Source organism: Mastigoproctus giganteus, chromosome 8, assembly GCF_048544385.1.
Source record: "Mastigoproctus giganteus isolate SK-2022 chromosome 8, ASM4854438v1, whole genome shotgun sequence".
In the NCBI taxonomy this organism is placed as follows: Eukaryota; Metazoa; Arthropoda; class Arachnida; order Uropygi; family Thelyphonidae; genus Mastigoproctus; species Mastigoproctus giganteus.
The window spans coordinates 59,556,796-59,578,041 of record NC_143582.1 but is presented as its reverse complement, the minus strand read 5'-3'; the positions used below and the strand labels follow the sequence as shown (position 1 = coordinate 59,578,041).

General features: G+C 35.7%; 1 protein-coding gene across 1 annotated transcript in view; it reads right to left on the bottom strand.

Annotated features, from left to right (window-relative positions):
• Positions 1-21,246, bottom strand: part of LOC150081560 (uncharacterized) — a 710,435-nt gene that overhangs the window by 455,440 nt on the left and 233,749 nt on the right. Inside the window, exon 9 of the mRNA XM_090380128.1 lies at positions 16,366-16,497. Within this exon, the coding sequence (XP_090236254.1) occupies positions 16,366-16,497 (132 nt within the window). The remainder of the gene's footprint in view (positions 1-16,365; positions 16,498-21,246) is intronic.

Genomic DNA, 21,246 nt, shown 5'->3' with positions numbered 1-21,246 from the left:
TGAGTAAAACTCATTGGGTTTTTCAATTCCAGTGAAAGATCAATTATTGAAACTCAGAGAAAATACCGGCAACATTTTAAAGTCCTCCTAGCAATAACATGATTCGGAACCTAATCGCCCGGTTTGAAAGAACTGGATCAGTCAGCGATTTTCCAAGAAGAGGTCCTAAGCGCACTGATGCAGCGATGGAAGCTGTACGGCAGAGTGTCCTTGAGGATCCATCTGCCTCTACCCGTCGTCGCTCTGCTCAACTAGGCATTGCCAGAACATCGCTACAGAAGATTCTGAAAGGGTGGTCAGTCTTTCAGTGGTCACATTTTAATCTCCAATTGATGCTCTATAACCTGTAAAAAAAGAAAATAAAAAAGATTAAAAATGAACAAGTTATGACTTTTTCAAACCCTTCAGTCTTTCAGTGGCCACCCTATATAATGAGGTTTTTGAGAACAGCTCAGATTTTTTTTTTTTGGTTGGAGCAGCATAAGACTCAGGCTTCCTTGCACCATATTGCTAATAATAATTATAAATAATATTATTTTTTTTGAGGAAATGCCACAGATTTTGCAACTATTCATATGGCATAACTGAATTTGGCTCTCACTGGTTGTCACTTATCAGGATTAACATGATTAGTTGGATTGGGCCTATCCCATTCTAAAAAAAATAAGTTAATTATACGAAGCTACCTATTAAGGAAATTTTTCACTTAATTAACTGTTAGTTGAGGCTAACTACATCACCTTTCGAGACAAGGTGTACAAACAAATTTTTGGATTACCAATGGGTTTGAGCCTGAGTGGCTTAATGTCAGAGATCTATCTCTCTCAACGATTGAGCAGATACATTTGACACCTTTTTGACCCCGTATCACATACTATGGGAGGTATTTAATCGATGTTCTAGTTATTACCGATAGTAGTACTATCCAAGACATTTTACATTCATTTAATAATATTCATTCTAGACTCAAATTTACATTGGAAAGGGAGGAAATGGATACAAAATCATTAAAAACTTTCTAAATTTCACGCTTACCCAGGACTCGAATAAAATACAATTTAGCATCTATCGAAAACCTACAAACACCGGTATGCTTCTACATTATAATAGCTATCACCCGTTCATCTACAAAAGTTCAATTATCTTTAATCAATTTCTAAATGCCTATAAAAATTCAACGACGGAATCTGCTTTGGACTCAGAAATACAAATATTAACTAGCAGATTCTTAAACAGGGGTTATTCCATTACCACAATAAACCGAATTAGGGTACAAGCTAAGGATAGGATACAAAATACTACACCAATCAACAATAGTAATATCAAAAAATACTTTATTTCTGTCCCATATGTTGAACAGTGGCACAAACAGCTTAACAGATTCTTTAAAGATACCGAATTTAAAATTGTAGCTAGGCCAATACGGAAGTTACACACTATACTGAACAATCGCTCGGTTCTTTCCGCGTTCGCAACACAAATTAATGATCTGGTATACAACATTTCTTGCGGTGATTGCGACTCGTCTTACCAAGGTTCAACACGATTTTCTCTTAATATTCGTGTAAATCAACATGAAGCCTCAGTTCGTGCTTCTCGTTCAGCAGCGTCAGAATTAGCCTTTCATGCCATTAACAAAAAACATACTTTTTTATTTAACGAGGCCAAAATACTTAACATTCAATGTAATTATATGCGACTATTAATTGCAGAAACCTTTGAAATTAAATTACACAAGAATTCTGTTAATGTCCGGCGGCCATATTTGATCTCCGATGCGTGGGCCTTTACGCACATGCGCGAAGGCAAATAATCACTATTTAAGTTTCAGGTTTAACCCGATTCGGTAATTTTCATTCCTGAGCACAACATATGGTCGAAAAGCGTTGTCAGCTTCAGGAAGGAAAATCGTTTTGAATATTTTCGTTAGATTCTTTTAATTGCATTAATTTGATTTTTAATTGTTTTAAATTGATTTGAATTGTGTTAAATTGATTATTTAATTATTTATATTTTACTCTAATGTACCGGTAAGGTGTCTGTCGATTTTTTTGTTTTTTCCGTTTTAATTTCTGGAGGGTATCATACGGAAGTGTTCTACGTACAATATAGAGGTAAACTCCTCTTATTATTTTACTAATAAAAAAAATAAGATACACATTGCTGAAAACAGATAGTCTTGCCATGAATTTCGAGAGGAATTATAAAAACAAGGATTAAATTAGAGCAGGTAAAATAATGATATGGCATATTTTGTCAAGAGAATCAATACTTTTATTGATACTCTATAATATAGTCTTCGGTGGTAGCTAAGGTGGCATGATAGAGTACCAACTGTCACTCTTTTGGAGAGGTCTGAGTTCAATTCCCATCAAGGCTGAAATTATCCAATCTCAAGAAGAAACAGTATACTATCCTCATGTGAGTTATCTCAGATTTTTTATCCCACACAACATGTAAATTAGCCTATGAATATACATATTTCCATATACAAAACACATACATAATACAAGCAGCAAGCTCCAGTGCTGTTTAAACAATGATTTGAATTTGAATACACTTTAATGTCAAACAAAAGTAACAATAATAAAACTGGACTATGAAAGTAGCATTCAGCATCCCAACTTTAGTGAAAGAGCTTATTCCTGACATTCTCAACCTACTGCAAACAGCACTACAATGTTGCAAATGAATTCCCATTTTTTCTTTATAATTCATGGCAAGAGCATCAAATTCTCAGAAAACTGGATTATGTTCTTTTTAATTTACAAATGTTGCTATCACCTGCCATCAACAGCAATTTGCTGTGCTTGAAGTCACATTTCAATGTATTTGATTACAAAAATGCTGAGCATCATTTTATCTGAGTACAGTGCTCAAAAAAATCATCCCTGTTTTAATCAGTCAGAAGTTATTTTCGGCTGAAAGTATGAAGACTGATTACGTGAGAGCTGAATTACTTACTCTTACAGTGAAAATGATGACGGACACTTTATGCCACTTGACACAAAACATCAATTAAGCAAACACAAGCAGAGTAAAGGACAAAGAGTGGTTATCAATGAGTACTGCTCTTCTTGGACTAATGTTATTAGTGGAGTCTGGAGGCATCAGTGATAGACCAACTGTTGTTCTCATTATTTATTAATGATACCGATGTAGGCATATCAGGCTTAATGTCCAAGTCCACAGATGACACAAAAGTTAGAGGCTGGTTAATGACAGTAATCAGGGAATGCTACAAATATATTGAAAATGCATATGGGTAGTAACCTCAGAGTAACATACTAACTAGGTGGCACATGCGATGTTCTCTGAGCAGTACAGACAGACGGTTAGGACAGCTCATGGGGGTTTTCTAAATGATATACAGTAATTTTGCCAGCAGGATAAAGAGGTGATTGTACCATTGTGTAAGGCAATAGTTAAGCCACACCTTGAATACTGCAAACAGGTCTAGAAGCTTCATTTTAATAAGGATATGGATCTTTTGGAATGGATGCAGAGAAGAGAAACAAGATTAGCAAGGGGAACAAAAGGGTACTCTTAACAAGTAAAGCTTCTTTTCTGCAAATTGCAACATCTTCTAACCAGGCACCAAGAAACCTGTTTGAGGTGCTTATAGTTTTGAATGAATTAAGTAAGCTCAATGCTGTGGCACCTTTCCTCTTGCACAGACAACACACGAGGGGTCATAAATTTAAATTGAGGTAGGATGGTTGCAGAAATTTGCAGTCAACCAGCAAATAGTTGATTGTTGGAATACACCTTCACTGATGTTCTGCAAGTGGGTAGTTTGAAAAATTTAAAGGAAGAACTAGACAAATTCTTAGGGGATAGACAGGTGATGTGGGAAGTGCTTTTTTTTAGCTGATGCTGTATATTCTTGCTTTATTATATCATTTGCCACTACTAATACTATATTGTTTTGAATGTAAACAGCATCCCTCAACAAGCTTGACCAAGTGATTTCTAATTCACCATATTTTACAATAAAACTACCTAGATTTAATGAACTGCACGAACGAGGTAAGCTCCATCTTCTAAATCTGACTATCCATTAAACTCCAAAAGAAATACATACTGTCATCACAATTAATAGAATGTTATGAAAAAATGATACACTATGAAATACAAAACATTACATATTGTAATACCTAACATATAGGTTAGTGCAAAAGCATCATTTTAATATAGCCATTCACCCAAGTACTTAAAAATAATTAAATTGGCATCATTTTGGCTATATCTAATATTGTGAATGCCTTCACGAGTTGCCATGGTATTGTACTACCTCGAATAAGTAACATTTCACCAGTGGAGAAGACTATTGTTATTTATTCACAGCAGATACCTGAGAATAAATAACAGTAGTCTTCTCCACGTGTTACTTATTCGAGGTAGTACAATACCATGGCAACTCTTTGTGAAGGCATTCACAATATGAGATATAACCAAAACGATGCCAATTTAATTAGTTAATTTAACTACTTTGGTGAATGGCTATGTTAAAATTATGCTTTTGCACTAACCTATATGTTAGTCATTCTACCTCATAGCATGAGGCCTTTGCCCTTAAATATTTTATAGTCTATATATTGTAATACCGTATTTTTCTGCACTCATTTTGCAGAGCGGAAGAGCTTGAAATTCTGTTGTATCATATGGTAGCAGTGGAAACTCTGAATAAAACTTATTCAGAGTCTGAAAGGCTCTTGAGTAACTGCATTAGAGATGACTTGCCACTGACACCTGATGGAAAAGGATGGTTACACAAATCCTGGCTCCCTCAGACTAAGTGGTGAATGTATTTTATTTAAAAAAAAAAAAACACTGAAACAATAAAAAAAAAAAAAAAAAAGTGTTATTTCATGAAACTTTTTTATAATAGTCATTTTTGGAACATAGGCTTTCTTCCAAAATCAATTATAATTGGTCTTTAAAGAGAGCATATGGGTAGTGATTAGCTCATTCTCTTTAACATAGTTATTAGTGACTGATATATGATCATATAAAGGATAAACATTACTATGTAAACAGGAGCCTTTTTTAGCCTTTGAAGAATTACATTGCGAGAGAGAGAGAGAGAGAGAGAGGGGGGGGATAGAGGGACAGATAGGGGGAATAAAAACCGGCATACTAAGTAAATATGGGATGACAGGAAAATATGTGCAGTTAGGAAGTTGTGAAAAAAAATCTGTTCATTATTTTGTCTCTAATTCTATAAAAAATTCTATCCGAGATGCCTGCTTTCAGTTTAAATGCCTATGGGAATGAAGCATTACATTAAAAAAAATAAAAAGTCATATCCACTTAAAACTTATTCTTCTTACTCTTACTGTTCTTCCAAAAACAGATCACAAAAAAGTGGTTAACATTTCAGCAACATACACATAATGACGAAGTGAATTCTGCCAGACTGAATTGATGCAAAAAAATTCCTCAGAAAATGGTGCATCGTCACTCTGTCTTTGTAAATTAAATGTACTCAAAAGATGATGTGTTTGTGTATCCACATCTTTTATCTACTTCTGCACTTGAGAGATTCCTAGATATAATTATTTTTGTTGCATCCAAGCACAAATGGAAAAATACTTCATAAATAATATGCGAAAATAACACCAGTAAACCTGGTGAAGCTTCTAGATAAATAATGCTGCATATTTACATTTCTACCCAAATTTTGCCAAACTATCCAACAACAACATCTTTTCTAAAATAAATGATCCCGTCAAACATTTCTTTTTGTTATTAAATATAATCAAACAAACTCAATTGTGATATAGATGGTTATATATTGCTAGAATCAGGCCATCAACCCTGAATCCTTCAATATGGCCCTGCTTTGTATTATGTTTTTGAATTAAAATCCAATTTTTTTTTCAAACACGTGTTGAAAAAAATTATCCGAATATTTTTGGATATTTGTTTCAACTATGCTGAAATGAATTAATGTATCCAAATACTTTTATTCATAAAGCATATTTTTGGTCCTCGTATGTTTTGTCAAGCTACCTCCATTCACTTTACAAACCACATTCTACTTTTCATTTGCGATAAGCCTCTCAAATGTATTATAGATGAGTTTATAGTTGAGAAACAAATTGAAATGAACTTGTTCACAGCAGACAATTAAGGAAACACAGAAATAATAAATGAGAAGAACAAAACTGAGGTTAGTGAACCTGAATTGAGCTGATAACATATGAGATAAGATAACTGGTTACTCAGAAACTATAAATTATACTATATGAATAAAAGTGTCCAAATAATTTCATTCATAAAGCACAGTTTGGGTCTGATAATATCTTTTGTCAAGCTCAATTCATTTTATAATCCGCATTCTATTTTTCTTTTATGGTAAGTCCCCAAAAGTATTAAAGATGGATTTATACTTGAGAAACAAACTGAAATCAATTTGGTCACTGTGGAAAATTGAATTTCTATAGATAGCAATTTTCAGGAAACACATAGAAGATGACAGAGATAACAAATGAGGAAGAATGAAATCGAGGTTTGAATCTGAATTGAACTGATAACATATGCCAACTAGTTTTTACATACATCCCATATAGATGTATATGGAATGTGTTAGGGTAACTAAGAATAAGAATAGGTGCATGTATACTTGCATGTATATCAATGCTAGAATTATAGTAAATAAATTTGATGAATTTGAAGTGTTGGTCAAGACATCAAATACAGATATTGGAGGGATATCAGAGACATGGTGTCACACAGATATTAGAAATGCAGAATTGGCATTTGGAGAGTACAATGTGTACAGAAAGGATAGACAGGATAGGAAGGGAGGAGGTGTTATGCTGTTAATTAAGAAAAACATAAAATCAAAAGAAGTGCATCCAGTTGATATGATGAACAGTGCACAGTTGAGTCAGTTTGGTGCGACGTAAGCACTGGGAAAACAAATATAAGAGTAGGAGTATGTTATAGGTTTATTGACTCGAATGACTACAATGAACAATTGTACAGAGAAATAGAGTCGGCTAGCAAATCAGAATGCCTTATAATGGGAGATTTTAACTTCCCAGATATTGACTGGAACTTGTGGGTTGGTCACTCGCACACTAGTAAGACTTTTATGGATCTATTAAATGACTGTTTTCTGCAGCAGCATGTTCAAGATGCAACCAGAGAGGGTAATACTCTTGATCTGGTTATCAGCAGTGATCATTCGGGTATTAAAAATTTGCAGATAAAGGAACCACCAGGTGGCAATGATCACAGTGTACTAATCTGGGATTTATTTAAAGATATAATTACCATAAGAGGTAAAGAAAAGGGCTTTTGCTTCCATAAAGATGAGTACAGTGGCCACAGACAGATTTTAAATTCTGTACAGTGTGATCAACTGATGATGTTACCAACAGCAAATTCTAAGTGAGAAATATTCAAGGAATTAATCGTGGAACATACTAAAAGTTTCATACCTATTAAGAAATACTGTTCAGGGTTTAGGCCTAAATAGTTATCAAATGAACTAATGAAACTCGTGACAGAGAAGAAAAATGCATAGGATGCATATAAATTATCAGTCGACACAAAAGCCTATGGCAGATATAAGCTAGTCTGTAATCAGGTCGCAAAAGAAGTTAGGCAGGCGAAGGCTGATTATGAGAAATCTTTGGCAAAGGATGGAAAGAAACACAGGAAGGATTTCTTTACTTATATAAACTCTAAAAGGAAAGGGATCAATCTGATTGGTCCACTTCATATTGATGGTTCTACTGTTGATGATCCTGCCCAGATAGCAAACAAACTGAATGAGTATTTTGCATCTACATTCACACAAGAGGAGTTATTAGGGTTTGAAAATGCCAGAAGGTTATCAAATTGTAGCAGGGTGCTTAATTATTTTGTAATAACTGAGAGCAAAGTGGAGGAGAAATTGTTGAAGTTAAACATAAGGAAGGCATCTGGGGTGGATGGGATCTCTCCAGTTATATTAAAGGAGGCAGCACAGGAAGTAAGTAAACCGTTAGCCATAATTATGAGAGCATCCTTGGACTCGAGGGGAGGTCCCCATGGACTGGAAATGTGCAAATGTATCCCCAATTCACATAGGGGGATTGAAGGGTGACACGAGTAATTACAGACCAGTTAGTTTAACATCTGTTCCGGGTAAAATAATCGAGTCACTGGTTAAAGATGCATTATAGGATCATCTAGACAAGACTGCAGCAATAATTCAGACACACCATGGGTTTGTTACGGGAAAGTCTTGTGTGACAAATTTGATAGGATATTATTATGTGGTTACAAAGGAACTGGATGCAAAAAATAATTTTAATATCATATACTTGGATTTCAGGAAAGCTTTTGACTCTGTTGTGCATGGAAGACTACTGTACAAATAGGAGAAGAATGGTATTAAGGGTAAGTTGCTACAATGGATATAAGGATGATTGAGTGGGAGAAGACAGAGGGTGGTAATCAATGGGTGCTGCTCTTCGTGGACTAATGTTATTAGTGGAGTTCCACAGGGTTCAGTGTTGGGTCCACTGTTGTTTTGAATATTTATCAATGATATTGATGAACGTATATCAGGCTTAGTGTCGAAGTCTGCAGATGATACAAAGGTGGGCAGGATTAATTAAAGCAATGGCAGTGTGCTACTGCAACAGGATCTAGAAATTTTGGTAGATGGGCTGAGAAGTGGCAATTGAAGTACTGTATACAGTATTTCAGTTGCCACTGAAGTACTGTATGCAGTACTTCAGTTGGGTACCTACACCTTGAGTACTGCATACAGATCTGGAGGCTTCATTTTAGGAAGGATGTAGATTTGCTTCAGCATGTACAGAGAAGGGCAACAAGATTGGTGAGGGGATTGAAGGGATCCTCTTACCAAGAGAGGCTAAGTTCTGCAAATTCCAGTGGCTGAAGACTAGAGACCTGCACAATGAGTTGACTGAAGTGTATAAGGCCTTGAATGGGTTGAGCACACTGAATTCTGATGGCATTCTTCCACTTGTTCAAATTAAGAACCCAAGGGGACATAAATTCAAATTAAGGAAAGACAGATGTAGAATAGATGTGCGGTAATTTGCCTTTAGCCAGCGGGTGGTTAATTGCTGGAACAAACTTCCATCTGTTGTTGTGGAAGTTGATAGGTTAAATAAATTTAAGGAGGAACTGGACAAACATTTAGAGGGAATGGTTGTGTGAAATTATTTTTTTTTTGGCTAATGCTACATAAGCTCATACAATTGCTTTCTTGTATCACATGCCACTACTACTACATGTCTGCATGCATGGATATTTGTTTAGCAGCTCACTGGATGAGCTACAGAGTTGCAGGTACGAGGGTACCAATGGGTTAGACAAGATTTTGCAGCTACAGTGAATGCTAAGTGTTTATTTATATACAGACATTTTATTAACTTAATTGTAATACTAAATTATTTTCTATTAGTAGCGTTATAGTCCTAGTCAAACTCCTTGGTTTATTTTGAATTTAGATGGCAATTTTGAAAGTTAATACTTAGTGTCCACAGATTTTACCATTTGTAACTGGCTGCCATTGTTATACGATACAGAATAGCGTAACATATAACTCGAACTTGATAGCATAAGATCTAGCATAAAACTAGATAGCAAAATATGTAGCACTGTATTAGAAATCTGTTAGCTTAGTATAGAATTATTAGTTAATCAGTTAAAAATTTATTAATCTTATTAAATTCCATTGTTAATTAAATTGTACTTAAATGGAATGACCCAGACTAGAGCAGTAAATCAATGAGCACAAATTAGCAGTAGTACTGTGGTTCGGAGGACAACCGAAGGGGCAATTTTCCAACACATCATAGTCCAAAAAAATGAGCAAAATGTGAAACGTTTGCAGACCTGTTGAGAACAGGACATGATCTAGCCAAGGAGGATGTCTTTGTGTGTGCTAAGTGCACAGAATGTGAAGAAATTAATCACCAACTCAGCGTTCTGATGGGCGTCTATGAGAGTTTGAGGTGTAGGGTAGATATCCTCGAAGAAATTAATATGAGGGGCCCATCCAGCTCTCAGCTGCCCAATCAGCACCAGAGTTCACTCCTGTGCACCAGGCAACACAGAGGCAATCTCTAAGGCAGAATACACTGGTAGCAAAGGAACTAGTTATTGTTGGTGACTCTATTGTCAGGGAGATGGGGAATATACTATGCAAGAAGGATAGGTGGAACAGGACCAGGGTATGTCTGCCAGGGACAAAAGTTGATGACGTTGTAGAGCAGATATCTTTTTAGGGCACAAAAGGTGATGTTGTTGTATACATTTGGTTGTACACAAAACTGACTCAACAGTACACTGTTCAGTCAGTTTGGTGTGACATAAGCACTGCGAAAACAAAAATCAGAGTAGGATTGTGTTATAGGCCTAATGGCTCAAATGAGTACAATGAACAATTGTACAGAGAAATAGAGTGGGCTAGTAAATCAGAATGTCTTATATTGGGGGATTTTAACTTCCAAGATATATACTGGAACTTATGGATTGGTCACTCGCACACTAGTAAGACTTTTGTGGATTTATTGGATTATTGTTTTCTCCAGCAGCATGTTCGAGAGGCAACCAGAGAGGGTAATACTCTTGATCTGGTTATCAGCAGTGATCATTCATGTATTAAGAATTGGCAGATAAAGGAACCATTAGGTGGCACTGATCACAGTGTACTGATATGGGATTTACTTAAAGATATAATTACCATCAGGGGTAAAGGAAGGGGTTTTTGCTTCCATAATGGTGAATATATTAGTCTCAGACAGTTTTTAAATTCTGTACAGTGGGACCAACTGATGATGTTACCAACAGCAAATTCTAAGTGGGAAGCATTCAAGGAATTAATAGTGGAAGCTACTAAACGTTTCATACCTATTAAGAAATATTGTTCAAGGTTTAGGCCTAAATGGTTGTCAAATGAAAAAAATGAGACTCGTGGTAGAGAAGAAAAATGCGTGGGATGCATATAAATTATCAGACGACACAGAAGCCTATGATATATATAAGCCAGTCTGTAATAAAGTCACAAAGCAGGCGAAGGCAGATTACAAGAAATCTTTGCCAAAGGATGCTAAGAAAAACAGCACGGATTTCTTAACTTATATAAAATCTAAAAGGAAGGGGATGAATCTGATTGGTCCACTTGATATCAATGGTTCGACTGCTGATGATCCTGCTCAGATAGCAAACAAACTGAATGAGTATTTTGCATCTACATTCACACATTAGGAGTTATTAAGGTCTGAAAATGCCACAAGGTTATCAAATTGTAACAGGGTGCTTAATGATTTTGCAATAACTGAGAACAAAGTGGAGGAGAAATTGTTGAAGTTAAACATAAGAAAGGTACCTGGGGTGCATGGGATCCATCAAGTTATATTAAAGGAGACGGCAAAGGAAGTAAGCAAACCCTTAGCCATAATTATCAGAGCATCCTTGGACTCTGGGGAGGTCCCCACTGACTGGAGATGTGCAAATGTGTCCCCAATTCACAAAGGGGGATTGAAGGGTGACACGAGTAATTACAGACCAGTTAGTTTAACTTCTGTTCCGGGTAAAATAATGGAGTTACTGGTTAAAGATTGCAGGATCATCTAGATAAGACTGCAGTAATAATTCAGACACAGCATGGGTTTGTTAAGGGAAAGCAGCAATAATTCAGACACAGCATGGGTTTATTAAGGGAAAGTCTTGTCTGACTAATTTGATTGGTTATTATGATGTGGTTACAAGGGAACTGAATGCAAAAAATAATTTTGGTATCATATATTTGGATTTCAGATAAGCTTTTGACACTGTTGCGCATGGAAGACTACTTTACAAATTGGAGCAGAATGGCATTAAGGGTAAGTTGCTACATTGGATAAAAGGATAGTTGAGTGGGAGAAGACAGAGTGTGGTAATCAATGGGTGCTGCTCTTCGTGGACTAATGTTATTAGTGGAGTCTCACAGTGTTCAGTGTTGGGTCCACTGCTGTTTTGTATATTTATCAATGATATTGATAAAGGTATATCAGGCTTAGTATTGAAATTTGCAGATGATACAAAGGTTAGCAGGGTTGTTAATGACAGTAATGGCAGTGTGGTACTACAACAGGATCTAGAAAATTTGGGCAGATGGGCTTAAGAAGTGGCAAATGAAATTTAATATTGACAAATGCAAAGTACTGCATATGGGTAGAAGTAACCCCAAAGAAATATACCAACTGTGTGGTACTACACTAAAGGTGGTAGAAAATGAAAAAGACCTGGGAGTAATTGCACAGTCAGATATGAAGTTTTCTGAGCAATGCAGACAGGCTACCAGGTGAGGTCATGGGGTGTTATCAAAGATATACACGAATTTTGTTACCAGAAAAAGGAGATGATTGTCCCTCTATTTAAGGCAATGGTCAGGCCACGCCTTGAGTACTGCGCGCAGGTGTGGAGGCCACATTTTAGGAAGGATGTAGATTTGCTTGAGCGTGTACAGAGAAGAGCAACAAGATTGTTGAGGGAAATGAAGGGATCCTCTTACCAGCAGAGGCTTAAGTTCTGCAAATTGCAGCAGCTGGGAGACTAGGCACCTGCGAGGTGATCTGATTGAGGTATATAAGGCCTTGAATGGGTTGAGCCCGCCTAATTCTGATGGGATTCTTCCACTTGTTCTGATTACGAACCTAAGGGGGCATAAATTGAAATTGAGGAAGGACATATGTAGAATAAATGTGCAGAAATTTGCCTTTAGCCAGTGGGTGGTTAATTACTGGATCAAACTTCCATCTGTCATTATGGAAGTTGATAGGTTAAGTAAATTTAAGGAGGAACTGGACAAATATTTAGAGGGGGATTGTTTTATCATTTTTTTTTTTATTATTTGTCTGATGCTGCATAAGCTCATATGCTTGCTTTCCTGCATTACTTGCCACTACTACATTAGCTGATGATGTTACCAACAGCAAATTCAAAATGGGAAGCATTCAAAGAATTAGTCTTGGAAGCTAATAGGCTTTTCATACCAACTAAGAAATATTTTTCAAGATTTAGGCCTAATTGAAGTTCAGATGAACTAATTAGACATGTGTCAGAGAAGAAAAATGCATAGGATATATATAAATTAACATGTGACACAGAAGCCTATGATAGATTCAGATTAGTCCACTTGATATCGATGGTTCAACTGTTGATGATCCTATTATAAATTTTTAGTAGTTTACACCAACTTTGCATTGAAATAATAAAACAAAAAACAAAATTAACAGTTTAATAAACTATTAATTTTGTTTTATTATTTCAACGCAAGGTTGGTGTAAACTACTAAAAACTTATATTATGAATATGCCCAACCCCACAGGCCTATTTCAAGTGTTAATGATCCTGCTCAGTAGCTAACAAACTAAATGAATATTTTGCATCTACATTCACACGTGAGGAGTTATTCAGGGAGGGGAATACCAGAGGTGTATTCAACTATGGCAGTAAGCTAGATAATCTTGTAATAACTGAGAGTAAAGTGGAGAAGAAATTGTTGAAGGTAAACATAAGAAAGGCACCTACGGTAGATGGAATCTATACAGTTATATTAAAGGAGGCAGCAAAGGAACTAAGCAAACCCATAGCCATAATTATGAGAGCTTCCCTGGACCCACGGGAGGTACCCATGGACTGGAGATGTGCAAATGTGACCCCAATCCACAAAGGAGGATCAAAGGGAGACACAGGTAATTACAGACCTGTTAGTTTAACTTCTGTTCCAGGGAAATTAATGGAGGCACTGGTTAAAGAAGCATTGCAGGATCATATAGAGAAGATTTCAGTTATAGCTCGGACAAAGCATGGGTTTGTTAAGGGGAAGTCTTGTCTGGCTAATTTGATTGGATACTATGACGTAATCACAAAGGAACTGGATGCAAGAAAAAACTTTGATACTGTTGCACATGGAAGACTGCTGCACAAATTGGAGCAGTGGTGTGGCATTGGAGGCAAATTGCTGCTATGGATAAAGGGATGGTTGAGTGGAAGAAGACAGAGTGGTAATCAATGGACACTGCTCTTCGTGGACTAATGTTATTAGTGGAGTCCCTCAGGGTTCAGTGTTGAGTCCATTGTTGTTTTCTGTATTTATAAATGATATTGATGATGGTATATCCAAGTTTTCAGACGATACAATGGTTGGCAGGGTTGTTAATGACACTAATGACAGTACACTGCTGCAACAGGATCTAGAAAAGTTGAGCAGGTGGGCTGAGAGGTGGAAAATGAAGTTTAACATTGACAAATGTAAAGTGCTGCATATGGGAAGCAGTAATCCCAGAGTAACGTATCAACTCTGTGGTACTACACTGACAGTGGTAGAGAATGAAAAGGACCTGGGGATTATTGTGCAGGCAGATATGAAGTTTTCTGAGCAGTGCAGACGGTCTGCAAGAGTACCTCATAGTGTCTTGTCAATGATATACAAGAATTTTTCTAGCAGGGATAAGGAGGTGATTATCCCCTTGTATAAGGGAATGGTCAGACCACACCTTGAGTACTGTATACAGGTCTTGAGCCCTCATTTTAAGAAAGATGTAGAGCTGTTGGAACGAGTACAAAGAAAGGCAACAAGATTAGTGAACAGAAGAAATGCTTAAGTTTTGCAAATTACAGTGTCTGGAGACTAGGCACCTGCAAGGTGATCTGATTGAAGTGTATAAAGCCTTAATGGTTTGAGCATGCTCAATGCTGATGGGATTCTTCTTCTTGCTCAGAATAATTGCCTGAGAGGGCATGAATTCAAATTGAGGAAAGACAGATGTAGGATAGATGTGCGGAAGTTTGCCTTTAGCCAGCAGTTAGTTGGTTGGTGGAATAGACTTCCATCTTTTGTTGTGGAAGTTGATAGCCTAAATAAATTTAAGGCTGAGCTGGACAGGTATTTGGAACGAACAGATGGGTGAAATGGGAGCGAGTTCTTTTTTTTTTTTGGCTGATGCTGCATAAGCTTGCTTTCCTGCATCGCATGCCTCTACTAATGCTAATGCTAAAAGACAGTTGTAGAATAGATGTGCAAAAAGTTGATTGCTGCAACAAACTTCCATCTGTTTTTGTGGAAGTTGATAGCTTAAATAAATTTAAGGATGAACAAGACAAACATTTGAAGTGACTGGATGGGTGAAATGGTAAGGTTTTTTTTTTTTTTTTTTGGCTGATGCTAATGCTAAGAAGTTTTAGGAAACTTGATATAGAGACTGGAAATAAAGAAGGTAAATGAAGAATGCCAGTGATTTCTTTTGTGGAAGACTCTTGTAATCAAACCTTCAACCCATCCTCCTATTCAAGTAGTGCAGGCCTTTAACAGCTGTCAATAAAAAGAAGGAAAAAAAAAAAAAAAAGAAAAAAAGAAAAGTAACCTTCTTTATTTGCTTTCTTAGTTCATGCCTCCCAGTCTTCAACTTATCCATGGTATTATTAGCATACTAATAATTTCACCAGTATTCACAGAAAATAATCTTCATTTACTTACTTTATATCCAGTGTCTGGGTCAATGACTTCTACTATTTTTCCAAATTTAAAACCTAGCTGTCTGCAGGGTAAACTTGTAGTGTTTAAGGATTTGAAAGTTTTCGGTAAACTAAATACAGAGAGAACTTTTATTTTTAGTCATGTGACACACACAAAGGAGCACACAATTAAATTGAGAGAGGAATAATCAAGACTAGATGTGTGAAATTTTTCCATTTAATTATTAAATGGAAAATTTTTTGTCTAGTGCCACATTGGCAAAATGGGACACCCATTAATATTTTGGCTGGTACTGGCAAATGATGTTTCCTTTCATCATTTTGCCAATACTAATACACATCACTTTAACCTGCCTAGTTTATATTTTGTTACTTTCTTAAGTTTGTTATTTATAGTAACCTCTCTAATTACAAATTATTAACTATATTATTGAAAGTGTTACTACTTTTTTGGTAATTATTCTTGCTAATTAGATAATTTTTTAGTTAGTATTATTTATTTATGATAGTTACTGTTCTAGTTTGGTTTGTTATTTGGGATTTTTTTTTTAGAAGCATTAGCAACTAAGGCCATATTGCTCCAGGGATATGCGGTGGTCATTCCCTGACCTTTCCGCATCCTTCATATTTGGTGTTATTGTTATTGTTATTTTTTTTTTTTTTTAGTTTTTAGGAGCATTAGCAACTAAGGCCATATTGCTCCGGGATATGCGGTGGTCATCCATGACCTTTCCGCATCCTCCGTATTTGGTGGTGACGGGCTGGAATCCCGGTCTAATCAAGAAGCGTGTGCTACGCACTGCTGCCCACTGTTCTAGTAAATACTTACTAAAAAGAATTATGCAAGGCCCATCAATAACTACTTACAAAAAAGTACTGCAAGGTAGTCCGCCTTATTGATCATATGTTCTAAAACTTTGCTAGATACTGTTTCTATCTCATCAGATTTCTGTTGTTCTTCAAGCCATTCTAATACATCATCTTCTTTTGCTAAATCTCCTAAAAATACATGAAATAATCATGATTAAGGGTGCAAAATTGTCATTATTATTTGTAGTTAATAATGTATTTCAAAGAATAAAAAAAGTACTTTAAAGAATATTCAAAAGTAAAACAGGTTTATTTTTTGATACTCTATCTAAGTTGTTGTTATTTGGTTTTTAGGAGCATTAGCAACTAAGGCCACATTGCTCCGGGGATATGTGGTGGTCATTCCCTGACCCTTCCGCATCCTCCGTATTTGTTGGTCATGGGCTAGAACCCCAGTCTAATCAAGAAACGTGTGCTACGCACTGCTGCTCCTGCCCACCTGGCTACGGAGGGGGCCCTGTATCCAAGTGTAAAACTTAAACATAGTATCTCAGAACTGTGAAGTTAATTTTTGAGCTTTTACTATAAAGGAAAAAAGAACCAGTTAGAGCTTAACAATTTTCCAAAGTAAAGATTTTTTGTTTACCAAGAAAGGTTTGTTTACTAAATATCAAGATGAAAGCTAAATTTAATCTTGATATTTAATTTTATAAGGACATGTATCTCAAAACAGTAATTTTTAGACTGAAAGAAAACTGTATTAAAAATAAAATACAAGAACCCAAAAAACACAACAAATCGGTTTTTTCTGTGTTCTTGTATTTTGTTTTTCAAATGTTTATCAACAACTCATATATAGTATATGGTCAGTAAAATCACCCACAGGTGGTAAGAGATGGTAAATGTAAAGATTCCACTCACAGGCATTTTACCTGTTAAACAGGTAAAATTCCCTTCATACATACTGTTTACTTTCAGTTGATGTGAGACACATCAATAACTACTTAGAAGAAAACACAAGACTGTGCATAACAATATTATAGAAATTTAATGGGGGTAAGCAGTAGCATAAAAATATCCAGCAATGTGGAAGGTGGATTAAAGAGATTGATGTTTCAGGAGCTGCTCTGCTCCCTTCTTCTGAGGCTGTAATGGAATAAAAGGGCATATTTTAATGTAATTATTAATATAATACAAGAAAGCATTTACCTAAAATTAAATTAACAAAACAGCACTCAGTCTGTTGGATGTATAGAGAGAGAGAGAGGAGAATTTGTCAGCCATTTGCATATTACGACAAAAACCAGTTTGATAACATACAAGCTCAAGCATAAATAATTTTTTAAAATAAAAATGTGTCTAAACATACTATATACTGCTGGACCTGACAGTCCAAGAAATATGTAAGCAAATAACTTTTAACCTAAAAGCTAAGAGAAGGCCTCGTGGCTATATAAAGGAAAATATGCACCTACCATCCTGAATAAGTGATCAATGAGTACCACAGACAAAGGATATTTGTCTGTGTCACTTGTTTGCCGATGTATCAGGGCAGTACAGTGATTTCTCACAACAATAATCCTGAAGGAATGAGGCTGCAGGACAGGTGTTAAACTGTCCTGCAGCCTCATTGTGGGCTCTACTGTGGACCCCTCAAATGTGGGGGTCCACAATAGAGCCCACTCCAGTAACTGGCGATTGTAGTATGACACTGCACTTGCTGCCAATTCTGCACTCTGACCATCTCCCCCCATCCCAACTGACAAGGATCAGCTACCCTTCGGTTGCTAGAGAGAACCATCAACATGCTTCTGTCTAAGATCTCCAGTACCCCATTTTCTTATGGAGGACTAGAGTTGCTATAATAAAACATTTACCTAAAAAGAAAATTAACAATACAGTACTGAATCCATTGAGGAATAGAGAGGAGAAAGAATCTGTCAATGTTGGCATATTACAATAAACCAGTTTTGTAACATACAAGCTAAAGCACAGATAAATTTTCAAAGTGAAGTTTATGAGCGAGTTTCAAAGTCTCTAGAAGCCAAAGTGGTCTTCATTGTAGGCCTATCCAGTGCTGTGTGTGACACACACACACACACACACTCTTGGGGTTTTCCTATCCAACACAGTGCGGTGCCCAGTCATCCTCAGCAAGGGCATCTGTGCTCAGTATAGTAACCAATAAATGTTAAGTGACATCATCTCCTTTGGATAACCATCCACTGCTCTTTGGATCAGACAGAGAGAGAGGAATCACTATTGGTCCATGTGACTCATCGGGACTTTAGCATGCAGTTCAGTCCTCCACAGCTGATCAACATACTTTTAATTTTATCCTTTACTGTGAATATGCTTTGTGTTTTACTTGTTTATGCATATTTCTGATATGCAACTAATTTCAAAAAAAAAAAAAAAGAAATAATAATACATGATACTGTTTACTTTCAATGAAAAGAATTTTAACACTTAACTACTGCCAGGTATAAGTAAGCAAAAACAACTTTAACATGTTTGAATAATGTCTGCACAACAAGATGTTCGGGGGCATTAACCACCACTAACGAAATTTTGAAATCCACAATTTTAAGCTTTACAGTATTCAATTCATAGTGCAGTTTTCCAGTAAAACATTCATTTTGTAATGATCCTGAAATCTAACCCTTCATCATGGACTACCAGTAAAAATATGAAGATTTGAGAAAGCCCTTTAATGCCATTCAGAGAATCCTTTTCAAAAACAACTTCATTTTATTAATATTAAATATTTGATTCATGTACAATTGCCTTCTACAAACATTTTTTTTTTTTTTTTAATATTTTTTGGAAACTTCTGTAGTCACTATAATCTGAAATAGCCACTTCTTCCATAAAATGTATGTAATGTAGCTGTTGGTGAACTTGAATGTGATTGAACAAGCTATTGCTTTCCATGAATACCGTCACAGTTTCCTCAGGATAATTTTGATTTCAGTCTTTAACATTTTTAGCCCTTGCTCTTATAGCCATGACAATGGTCAATGAATTCATGAGCAGCCTGGGAAACAAGAGAAAAGGGGAATTGTGTAGTCTGGTGAGGAGTCAAATGGAACCAGCAATTACATGTTAGAGCCAGGAGTATAGGAAATAAATTTTATGAATTTGAAGTATTAGCTACATCATCAAATGCTAACATTACCTGTATAACAGAAACATGGTTTCACACTGATATTGGGGACAAAAAATTTGAATATGGTGATTGTAATATGTACAGAAAGGAGAGACATAACAGGAGGAAATGAAAACAGGAGGAAATGGAAAGGAAATGATGGTAGAGTAGGATTCCAATATAGGCCAAATGAGTATAATGAAAATTTTTACAAAATTGTTCATTATACTCATTTAGATTACATAATGAGCCAATAAATCAGAATGTCTTATCATGGATTTTAACTTTCCAAATACTGATTGCCTTTGTGTTCACTGCTAACTCAATAGCGAAAAATTTCTGAACTTGCTAGATGATACTAATTTCTATATCAACATGTTGGAATGACTACAAGAGAAAGCAATACTCCTGATTAGATTATCAGCAGTGATCCATCAAGTATTAAGGATCTTCAATTAAAGGAACCATTAGGTGGCAGTGATCACTGTGTTACTGATGTGGAATTTATTCAAAGAAATAACTACTGTCAAAGATAAAAGGAAGTGATTTTATTTTCACAAAGATGAATATAATGGATTCAGACATTTTTTTTTTAATCTATCTTTTCAGTAAGACTGTGATGTTCTTAAAAAATGCAAATGTCAAATGATAAGTATCCAGGTTATCCAAAAATTCTTTAGCATTTCGCGGTCATCGGAAAGGATTTTCAGAAGATTACAATGACAAATTTTTTATCGCAAGACCGTTTACTTTCCTACTATGATGACATAATGAAACAAATTATTAATAAGCCATCTGGTTCAGTAACTTATTTAAGCTCCACTATCCAAAATGAGTTAATAGAATGTTTAGGTACCAAATTAACAAAAGAAAAGTGTTACACTCAAAATTAATTCAGCACCATTCTATTTGTTAATTTTGGATACTAATCAAGATCTCACAAAAAAAAAAGATCAATTAAGTGTTATTGTATGACATGTTCACATAATTCGCGACGAAAATGAAAAATCCGGAGATTTTGAAATTTGTGAAACGTTTTTAGGATTCTATGATATGAATGATCATTTGGCAGAAATAATGATGGATAATATAATGAAAATATTACACAAACTAAATATTCCCATTCAAAGATGTTATGGTCAGGGATATGATGCGGCTAATGCCACAAGTGAGGTTTATAAAGGTGTGCAGTCGCACATTAAAAGGATCCAATCAAATGCAGAGTACATTCATTGTGCAAGTCACATTTTAAATTTAGTTATTAATGAGAGCATAAATTGTTGTAATAACGTTTCATCATTTTTTGCCATTCTTCAAATTTTGTATAATTTTTTTTAGAAAGAGTACAAAAAAATTAGATCTTCTTTCTAAATTTACTGGGGAATCTGAAGTTACATTAAAAAAACTCAACCCTAGTCGATGGTCTGGTAGATTACAGTCTATAACAGCTGTGAAAGTTCGTTTTGCGGATATTAGCATTAGCATTAGTAGAGGCATACGATGCAAGAAAGCAAGCTTATGTAGCATCAGCCAAAAAACAAAACAAAAAAAAAAAAAAAACCCTCCCATTTCAACTCTCCGTTCGTTCCAAATGCCTGTCCAGCTCAGCCTTAAATTTATTTAGGCTATCAACTTCCACAACAAAAGATGGAAGTCTGTTCCACCAATCAACTACCCACTGGCTAAAGGCAAATTTCCGCCCATCTATTCTACAACTGTCTTTCCTCAATTTGAATCTATGCCCCTCAGGTTCTTAATCTGAGCAAGAGGAAGAATCCCATCAGCATTCA